The sequence below is a fragment of the Eublepharis macularius genome, chromosome 18, assembly GCF_028583425.1.
Source record: "Eublepharis macularius isolate TG4126 chromosome 18, MPM_Emac_v1.0, whole genome shotgun sequence".
Taxonomy (NCBI): domain Eukaryota; kingdom Metazoa; phylum Chordata; class Lepidosauria; order Squamata; family Eublepharidae; genus Eublepharis; species Eublepharis macularius.
Genome location: NC_072807.1, coordinates 9,046,495 through 9,057,175, shown reverse-complemented (window position 1 = coordinate 9,057,175; position 10,681 = coordinate 9,046,495). Strand labels below are relative to the sequence as shown.

Genomic DNA, 10,681 nt, shown 5'->3' with positions numbered 1-10,681 from the left:
GCAATACCGGTGTTATATGTACAGAAGATGGCACTCTGGAGATGACTCGTGGCACTGCATTTTGGACTAGTTTCAATCGCCAGATCAAGTTCAAGGGAAGCCCTGTGTAGAGTGCGTTACAGTAGTCTAGCCTAGAGGTGACCATTGCTTGGACCACTGTAGTTAGGTCACAGGTTGAAAGATAGGGAGCAAGCTGCCTGGTCTGCCGAAGATGGAAGAAAGACCTGGCAACTGCTGCGACCTGGGCCTCCATTTTTAAGGAGGCATCCAGGATCACCCCCAGACACCTAACCCTCAGTGCTGGTGTAAGCACCACCCCATCGAGAGTAGGGAGCTCGGGTCCCAAATCCACGCCCTCACGACCCATATACAGGATCTCCATCTTCAAGGGGTTCAACTTCAGCTGACTCTGCCTCAACCATCCAGCCACAGCAAAAGCATGCTCCAGGGCAGCCAGGGCCGATCCAGGCTGGCCATCCATCAACAGATATAGTTGGGTGTCATCAGCGAGGGGGTGCGTATAGATGTTAAACAGCAGTTCTGCAAAGCTTCATAGGAGGATTTCCATCCTACTAGATTATGTGAGTATCTGATGCTGTAGTATTATTGGTGAGCATGGGCCTTGTTCCGAGCCTGGATCAGACAACAGGTGGGCTCCCAGCCTTCTGCAGTAAAGCGATGGGGAAAATAAGTTAGCTGGGCTTCATTTAGCAGAAGACATTATGTAAAGCACAAAGATGTAAGTTCTTCTTTCATCCGATCGACCTTCCAACAGTTCCACTGCCCAGGGCTAGAAGTGGTGAATACAGGAAAATAGACTCTGGTTCCGTATAGTCTAGTTTGCAGAGTCAGGGACTCTGAAGAAGAGGATGGTTGCTTCGTCCTTGGCAGTGGTCACTGAGCATCCCCAGGTGGCTTATGGTTAAGAGGGGCAGAGCCAGAGCTTTCTACAAGAGGGGAGAAGCACCCCCCCCCCACACACACACAGCCTCTAATGAGCCTAAGCAGTTAAAAATATCTGCTCAGAGGAAAAAATAAGTTTAAAAGTCACAAGGAAGCTAATTAGGAACAGCAACAGAAAGGATAGTAAAAGGACTACCCCAACCCAGGGATCACCTTGATGGGGTTGTAGCCCATTGCAAAAGCAGGCTCACCGTCACTCTTCCCAGAGCCAGCAGACAGAAGGAACCACCACAGGTCAGCCCCAACATCCCAGTCTCCATTGACAGGAGGGCACCTCTCAGCAGGGAAGACCTCCAGCCAGGTCATCAGACCTCCTGGCGTCTCAGAATAAAGCACCACCTGAAGGATCCGTCTCCCTTTCGCTCCATCAGAGTCCACATTGGTGTCTCTGACTGGGGGGCACCTGCTCTCTCAGTTCTAGTGGGAACAGCCAGGATTCGGGAACAGATTTTTTTTAAAGGAAAAGTAGCCTTAAAAAACCCCTTCCCCTCTGGCTTCCACTAAACTCTTGAGCTTTCTCCTCAAAAGGAATGGCAAGCAAGTCAGGCTTATGGGCCTGACCCACACTTCAGTGTTTAGGCCAAAGGTTACACTAGGCCACGCAGAAGCTGTGTTCCTCGTGGCAAATTCCATTAGCCCAAGGCTGCAGAGGCTTTTGCTGTCTTTTAAAAGGGAGCATCAAGTTGCTCTGTAGTTCACAGACTGGTCGTAGTCAAACGCTAAACCTGGGATTTTTGTTACCCCAGCCTTCAGGACCAGGCAAACACTAGGTTTTTCCCCCTTCTGTCTGATCCTGAGGATGGTGCTAGCTCCTTTGACATAACTTGTGAGAGATCAGTGCAAGGGAATTTTTAACGACTCCTGCTGGAGAGGTGAGAGTGGAGGTTTTTGGCTCCCCCCAACACACGCACACACACACCTGCACTGTAAAATACACCACCTCTGAGCCTGTCTTTGAACAGTTCTGCAAAAAGGATGACCTCTGTTGGTGCTTTGCCCTATGAGAATATCTTGGATGCCCCTCTAGATCTTTCAGAATTGGTGCTCAACTGCACCAGCTGCAGGAGAAGCAGCCTAAGGTCATTCTTGTGGAGAAGTCTAGAGCCAAACTCATCCACTGGGAACATCCCAGGAATTCCTTGGGTTCAAATCTATTGCCTCCTCGAAGAAATGACACCAAGAAGCTGGAGCAGAAGTCAGTGACTGCGAAGCAGGCAGGAAACCCACCGTGCAAGACTGCTGGTTTCTATGGAACACTGATTTTTTATTATGCTTCTGTTCTAGATGGTCAATTATAATGGGATACCTGGGTAGTCCTTAATTAGGTGTCTGGATAAGTCAGTTGCCAACATTCTGGTACTTCCAAGATAAATTCAACTCCCACACTGATTTCTGTTAGGCTCCAATAGAACACAGAGAATCTGGAACCTGCCCCCCCCCCCCGGGGCACTGGTTCACTCTCAACCCTGTCTTGATCCAGAACTCGTCGTTTTAATTTCTCCTAATTCCTATGAGGAAAAGGCAGGGCCTTTGGGGTGAGGGCAAAAATCTGTCCTAATGCTGTGGCCCAACTCTATACAGTAAACCTGTAGCTACAAATGCACTGTGTTACCTACTGCTATAGATGGGGCATTACTTCATAAGGGGGAAGTGGACACTTGTGCATCCTGGTTGTATGCCACAGCATGCAAAAACAGGACCAGCACCTAACACTCGAAGCATTCACGCAATGTATGTAAACACGGTTTTAAATAAAAAGCAGCCTATGAACCCACAAGTGAGTGTGAATGAGGGCGGGGAGCTGCTTCATTTCCCTTCCAGTTGCTTGTCACTTAAAATCACCTCCCCACGTTGTGCGCACACACCTTTCCCATCCGTGAAACCCACGCTGAATCAGAATGGCAGCCACATGTCAACCTGACATGCCAGGTTATGTTGACATGAGAGTTAACCTGAGAGCCAGTTTGGTGTAGTGGTTAAGAGCGCGGGACTCTAATCTGGAGAACCAGGTTTGATTCCCCACTCCTCCACTTGAAGCCAGCTGGGTGGCCTTGGGCTAGTCACAGTTCTCTGGAGCTCTTCCAGCTCTACCCACCTCACAGGGTGTTTTGTGGGGATAATAATGGCATACTCTGTAAACTGCTCTGAGTGGGCATTAAGTTGTCCTGAAGGGCGGTATATAAATCGAATGTTGTTATTATTAAGTGAACCTGCCAGTCAGAGCAAAAATACTGAACACATTTCATTTTCTTCTGCAGCGGCGTGGGCCCGTGCCTGGATATCTCACACTTTGATACTCGAAGGCAGGTTCTTACTTGGCTCCTGTGGTCTCCAGCAGAAGGAGGGAAACCAGGGAGCTCATATTGTGCATTCAAAACACATGGAGTAACCACACATACAGGGCTCTTGCTTCACATCAATATATGTAGATATGCAGTATATACACGATTGCTTGATATAAAATAACACCATGTTTATAAAGCGACATTTAATTGCCACTTGGCCCTTCCCCACCCCACAAAAAACCAGTAGTATACAAAATATAAAATATTTTTTTAAATATTTATAAACAGTTGCAAGGAAAAAAAATAGAACTGTATGAAAATAGCCTTCCCCTTCCTCCAATGATTAATGGACTTTTAACCCATAGCTGTTGAGAGGATACGAATACGCCCTGCCCAACACTATCCGGTCCCGCAGGAGTTTAAATAAGACATAATAGTTGCAGAAGAGGATCAGGGCCACGGAGAGGGTGTGGTTCCACTTCTCGGAGCGCAAAAGGGAGTAGAGCTGGTAGCAAACCATGCTGCCCTCTATGAGGATGAGCAGGTTGAGGAGCCGTAATGGACGGTGGAAGAGGAACTGCGGAGGAAAGAAAGCGCCATTAGTTCAACCGAGGAGCCAGCTCTTCAAGATGGACAGTGGCAACAGGAGCCATGAGGCAAGCACGTCTATTTAGAAACAAAGGGGCGGATCCTACCGCTCCACTGAGCAAAGCTTATTAAGGTATTCATTTATTAAAATATTCAAATCCCAAATGTGAAGCTTTCCTCTAGCCTAAGGATGCTCCCTGCAACTTAAGTGGCTCTTCCATTGGAGGAAGGACGCTGAGAGGATGGTTCCTCCAGAGGACAAAGAGAATGGTATCATTAAAGGAACCTCCTGCGATCTTGAAATTTAATGACTTCTAAACTTGGAGGGGGAAAAGTGAGAAAGTCCTCAGCCTGGCATGATCTTGAACGAGTCCCAAAGAACAAGCCTGCCTGCATATGGCGGCTGCCCCTGAGAGCATTCCTCAGTGTGCCTTTGCCCAGCCTGGCTAGCCCAGCCCAGGGAACACACGCTCAGCCAGGAAGGGGTCTGTCTCCAAGGAAAAGTGGGGCCCGGGCAGTAGGGCTGTGTGCCCCCTTGTGGTGGTGGTGGTGGTGGAGGAGAATGCCTCAAGTCACAGCTGACTTATGGCGACCCCTGGTGGGGTTTTCATGGCAAGAGACTAACTGAGGTGGTTTGCCACATTGCCTGCCTCCGCAACCCTGGTCTTCGCCAGAAGTCTCCCATCCAATCACTAACCATGGCTGACCCTGCTTAGCTTCAGAGATCTGATGAGATCAGGCTCACCTGGGCTATCCAGGTCAGGGTGTGTGCCCTTGCATGCTAGCCTTAAGACAACTTTCATCAAGAAAAGCTGAAGGCAGCCCCCCGTACGGGGCCATGCTCATTGAACAAATGGAGCAAGATGCTTGTTTTTTTAATTTAAAAAATTTATTCGACTTGTGGGTTCAAAGCCACACATGGCATTGAGCAGCTTGAGTGACACTCACTGCCTCAGTTTCTCTCAGCCTAACCTACTATGCAGGGCTGTTGTGTGTCCTGCTCTGAAGTCCTTAGAGGGTGGACTGGATACAAAATGAATAAAATTGGGCAAATTTACATTCTACTTGCCGCAAGGAAGGTAGAGGCAGGGGACCCCTGAAGTTTAAACAAACTTCAAGAGCCCTTTAAAACAAAATTAAAGATTTACAGGAGGCTGAAGTTTATGCCAGTTCTAGATGCCATGTTTATGTGGCACAATAACAACAACAACAATAATAATAACTGTGCTTATATACCACTCTTCTAGACAGATTAGTGCCTCATTCAAAGTGGTGAACAAGTTAGTGTTGTTATTATCCCCACAACGCAGCTGGGGCTGAGAGTACAGGCTGACCCAAGGCCACCTACTGAGCTCATGGCGGCAGTGGGATGTGAACCACTAGAGTGCTGATTCGCAGCCAAACCACCGTGCTACAGCAGCTCTGCAACCAACCGTTTGTTTTTTTAAACTTCCAAATTATAGTCACTGCTGAAGCCCACTTGACTAGCCAAAACTATTGTAGAGAGAGCTCCTGAAGGTCGTGACTTCATGAGAGAATAAATCTTAAACGGGCCACACTCTTTTCAGCTTTTAAAATTTTATTCAGAGGATTGGCACATTCTCACTCAAGAATACAGTGGAAATGTGTTTGCATTCCAAAAAGGCTTTTTACTCGGATAGGAGGGAAGTATTGTAGGAAGCGGCTCTCAGATGCTTCGCTAATGGGTTAGGGACCATAGACTTCACCACTGCGTTGCCTTGCATATTAATTGTTGCTTTGAATATGTACTCCCATATACTACCTGTGCTTCATGTTATCTAAGTCAGTCCTAGAACTGATTACGTTCTGTTTCAGCATTTCTTCAGCTTTGTATTAGGCCCTTGCTAATGCTATATCTTTGTAAAATCCTATGACATTGTTTATGGAAATGTCCTTGATAGTGATTGTACTAATCTCACACTATGTAATCCACCTTGAGTCTGAGTGAGAAAGGCGGACTATAAATGACATTAAATAAATAATTCTCTAGCCGGCCATATTTTATTCCAATAAGAGACAGGCTCTATCTACGTCCTAAGTCTGCATAAAATAAAAGCAACTACCTGCTTTTAAGTGTTTATCGAGTGAAACACTCCTAAACAGCTGCAGCTCAGAAGGACGGGGAGAAAAGGAGCCACCAGGAAGTGACGGCCAGGCAGGGATAAGCAAACACAATCTGACCTAGTGGAGACACACTGAAATCCCAGATCCCAACTGCTTCCCCATCCACCCATGGTACTTACATAAAAGCGGGCATGGGAGACATCGGAAGGCACTGCTACATTGTAAGGCCCGACCGCTTTGTACAGACACCGGCTGTGCCGCACCAGCACTCCCTGGGGCCATATTGTGTTCTCTGACCAGCTGCGAAGGAAGGAGAAAGTTTTGTCTAGCCTGTCTTAAGATCTGCCCCACAAGCCCTGCCCTCTGTGCCTCTACCTTCAGAGGTAAGGCACGTGGCAATCAGATGGATTTTTCAGTACTGACACCTCACCCTTCCGTTTGAGGCATGTTTGCTACTCTCTTTTATAACAACAACAACATTCGATTTATATACCGCCCTTCAGGACAACTTAATGCCCACTCAGAGCGGTTTACAAAGTATGTCATTATCAGGCCCCAAAGCAGAAAATGTCTTGTGTGATTGTTTCTAAAATTCTTCCAAGCCATTCAAAGCCACTCTATCCACCCATGGCATACAGGTACACAAGAGAGTTTAGAATCATAGAATCACAGGGTGGAAGGGATCTCCAGGGTCAGCTAGTCCAACCCCTTGCACAATGCAGAAAATTCATAACTACCTTCTCCCCACACCCCCAGTGACCCCTGCTCCATGCCCAGAAGATGGCAAAACACTGTCAGGATCCCTAGACAAACTGGCCTGGGGATAATTGCTTCCTGACCCCAAAGTGGAGATTGGCATTACCCTGGACGTGGAAGACCGGGGCCCGAGAACGAAGCACCGATATAACCCTTCCTGCCCTTTGCAGAATAAGCATCGCTGTCAGATGGCCATCTAGGCCTCTGCTTAAAAACCTCCAAACAAGGAGAGCCTACCACCTTCCGAGGAAGCCTGTTCCACTGAGGGACTGCTCTGTCAGGAAATTCTACTTAATGTTTAGCTGAAAACTCTTTTGATTTAATTTCAACCTGTTTAAAGTCCCTGGCTTTGGATTGTAGCTTTTCCTTTAGTCGTTCTTGCTGCTGCTGAGCTGCCCTGCCCTCTCCAGCATCACATGAACTGAATCAGAGGCAGCAGAGAGATCTGAGCTGCTCCAAGGTTGTGATCATGTCCGTGATTTAGAAGATGGCATTTAGCTAACAGGATGATATGGAAACAGGCCTAGAGCACCTTTTATATTCATGCACCTGCATCACTGTAAAGGGACTCCAGGGAATCCACGAAAGGCGGAAATGTGTGTGTGGCGCCCTCAAGTCATAGCTGACTTATAGCAACCCCTAGTGGGGTTTTCATGGCAAGAGACCAACAGAGGTGGTTTGCCATTGCCTGTCTCTGCAACCCTGGTCTTCTGTGGAGGTCTCTCATCCAATTACTAACCAAGGCTGACCCTGCTTAGCTCATGAGATCTGACAAGACCAGGCCCTCTTGGGCTATCCAGGTCGAGGGAGAAATACAGATTCGTAAATACAGGACCTGTTCTGGCAATTAATTTAAGTCAGACATAAAGCAGCTATGTCCACCCTCAATAGCCAAATCCCATGATTACTGTGTGTGTGGACAAACAACACCCTTATGGAAAATGACTCAATGAGAAAACGTGTCTATCAATAAAACAACAGAAGGAGACAATGTAATTTGGGAAAATAATGCCAGACAAGTGCACCAAATTTTGATAGCAGTGTACCTTGCAAAGGAAAATAAGATCATTTATGCAAAATAGTAGTCTTATGCCATGTTAATGAGAGTATGTGTGTGTGTGCGTGTGTGTATACACACACACAAACACACATGATTGATAGAGGATAGACCGAACACCACCACCACCACCCAGCCCAATCCCTGACTAAGCATGCTCCAAGCTCACACTCACATGTGCTGCGGGGCATTACTGTATGAGCCATGTTCCAGCTTCTGCCACTTGCCCAGGTGGGCAGCCGATCTGTGTAGCAGGTCGCAGTACTTGGGAGGAAGCAGCTGTGTGGTGAGCATGACGAAGGCATTGATCCACACCATGATGAGGTGCTCACAGGACCAGCGCATGTCATAGTACTGGGTGCTCTGGAAGAAACCGGAGGAGGGAGAGGTTAGCAGCAGAGCGATCAGGAGCAGAACAGAGTGCACCCTACGGCCATAGCTCCATGCAGCTGTCTATGTATTGCAAGGCCAGTCAGACACGGGGGCTGAGAGTCCTCTCGCCTGGACGGGGGGTGGCATGCTGCATGGAACACCTGCACTTCTCCTCCTTCAGCAGCTCACTGCAAGCCACGATGCTCTTCGAAACGCATATGCACCTAGGGCTATTGGCAAAGCAAGCCAAGGATGAGCGTGACATCCGGCAAAAGAGGAGAGAAACCAGACTGGCTGTGAGAGGCCCAAATCTCTCCATCTAAACACTCAGACATAAACCGTTCAGAAAGAGACTTCAGAAGGGGTCTAGATCACTGCAGAGTTCAGCTTTGAATTCCACAACTGTCACCATTTTCCTAAAGTATCCATTTGAAACTTTAGTACTGAAAACAACACAATCACGCTCACTCACTCTCTAGCAAACCAGGATTTGACCTCTGCAAAAAGAGAAACATGATATGGTTGTCTGGGAAAGTGGACAGGGTTAGTCCACGCGTATGGGTGGGTGGGTGGGGTAGGGGGAACCACAGGGGTACTACACGTATGGCAATACCTATCCACCAATCAGGAGCAAGACTAGGGCACTCCAGATGCAGCCACGCTCCGCCATCCAGGCTGCCAAAGGGGAGACAGAGAAAAGGGGAATTAACCAGAAATCCAGTGTGCCAACAATCCACAGGCAAAATTTAGGAGGTGGAGGCAGTGGCGGCAGCAGCGGTAGCGAAGGAGTCAGACGACAGCTACCTTCACAAAGCACAGCGGCAGGAATGCCACATAGTAGGCACTGAAGAGGGAATTGAAGAGAACCTCCTTGATCCGACGGTTGAAGTCTGCTTTCAGGCACTCCACCTCATTGCGGATGAGGTCGGGGGACAAGGGGCAGCTGTGCGTAGGGGTGGGCATAGGGTTGTTGAACTGTTCTTTCAGGGACTCTCGCAGGAGAGAGAGAAAGTCTTTAGGCTTCACAAGGCTGCCGACCCCCAAGACGCCTGCGTCCACCAACTGATCCTGCACCACATAGTCACAGTCTGCGGGGAGAGGCTGAGTTCTGCTCTCCTGGTGGAAGCAGCACAGCGGGACATAGACGCCAAACCTGCAAGGAGGGAAGGCCACACGTGAGACAGGGGCCCACCCATGAACTGATCAAAACGCCTCTGGAAGGACCTCGCTAGCGGCCCCCCAGATCTCCTTACACTCAAACGGTTCCCACTTCTGTGGCATCTGCCTAACTTCAGGGGCCACGCAGAAAAGACCGAAGCTGGAAAGAGCCTGACATCTCCTATGCCTTCCGGACGGGATGTCTCCTGTCCTCGCTCCTATTCTCCTGGAAGCTTCCCCCCAACCCTTCATCAACCTGATTACTTGTATCATGCATTAAAATTGATGGACAGGCCTATCGAGCTATAAAAGTGCGAGAGTACACATTTGATAACAAAAAAGGTCTGAGGTTATTATCAATCATCCCAATCCTCTTGCCCTGCTATGCTGCTCAACAGCTGGCATTTCTGGAGGATCTTAGGCCTACCCCTTCCCTAACGTGCACAGTAGGAAAGGGGAAAAGACTTACGGGTAGCCGAGAAAGAGGAGGTTGAGGACAGAGTGGCTACGGAAGAGGTTGACCAGAGTCCAGCAGAGCACCCAGCCACACAGGGTGAGCAGCACCAGGCGTGCCAGAATCAGCGCCATACAGTGAATCATGGATGTAGCACCCACTTGCGAGGCCTGCAAATTCAAACCCGCAAGAGTGTCATCAGCCCCGCTGCCTTTCCTCCCAGAGGTCAAAAGAATGAGAAGAACCCTTCAGTTCTCAGCAAGGTTCAGCTTGGCTGCATGATATCCATGCGGGGCACTGTACTGCTCTCAAAAGAAAAGCAAAGCCAGGCTTCTGTTGTAATATCTTGTTCAGGAGGAGTGAGCTTCACACAACAGATCAATGCCACCTCCCATACCAAATCCCAAAACTGGCCTTTTTAAAAAGCAGCGGTAAAGAATTATGATGTGATATAGACAGCTTTCAGATTTCTGGGTCATGCCGAGTCTCTAGCTGCTGTGACCTCTCCCTCCCTGCTTGTACGACTCCCACCTGGTAATTCTGAGAAGGATCTATAGCCCTCCTATAGGCTTAATCAGGCTTAATTTGGGGTCCAGAACATAATCTGACTGCTTTCAAAGGAGGTAGTAGGTGGGATGAGTATGACTTTCCCCATCACTAACCCCCCCCCCCCAAACGAAGGACAGCAGGCAGCCCAAGACACCATTTAAAGACACTAGAACAGCAGAACTCACTTGACGGCTTCCGGAGAGCTATTTTCCCATTTACCACCAACCAAAAGAGCCACCTAACTGCTGTGTGCTCTGTGCACTACCACACCCCACACACACACACACACACATACACACACAACAACAAGATATAGTTGTAGAAAAGAACGAGAATCTAATAGCACCTATAAGACTAACAATATTTGGGGTAGGGTATGAGCTTCCGTGACTCACAGATCGAAGAAGCAAGCTC

General features: G+C 48.4%; 1 protein-coding gene across 4 annotated transcripts in view; it reads right to left on the bottom strand.

Moving 5' to 3' along the window:
• Positions 1–3,511: 3,511 nt before the first annotated feature.
• The window catches only part of TMEM39A (transmembrane protein 39A), a 38,606-nt gene continuing 31,436 nt past the window's right edge, over positions 3,512–10,681 (bottom strand). For all 4 annotated transcript variants that reach the window (XM_055002445.1, XM_055002444.1, XM_055002443.1 and 1 more), the window contains 5 exons: positions 9,734–9,888; positions 8,911–9,259; positions 7,910–8,097; positions 6,101–6,221; positions 3,512–3,825 (listed from right to left, as the gene is read on the bottom strand). In XM_055002445.1, the coding sequence (XP_054858420.1) occupies positions 3,592–3,825; positions 6,101–6,221; positions 7,910–8,097; positions 8,911–9,259; positions 9,734–9,888 (1,047 nt within the window). In that variant the 3' untranslated portion in view covers positions 3,512–3,591. The remainder of the gene's footprint in view (positions 3,826–6,100; positions 6,222–7,909; positions 8,098–8,910; positions 9,260–9,733; positions 9,889–10,681) is intronic.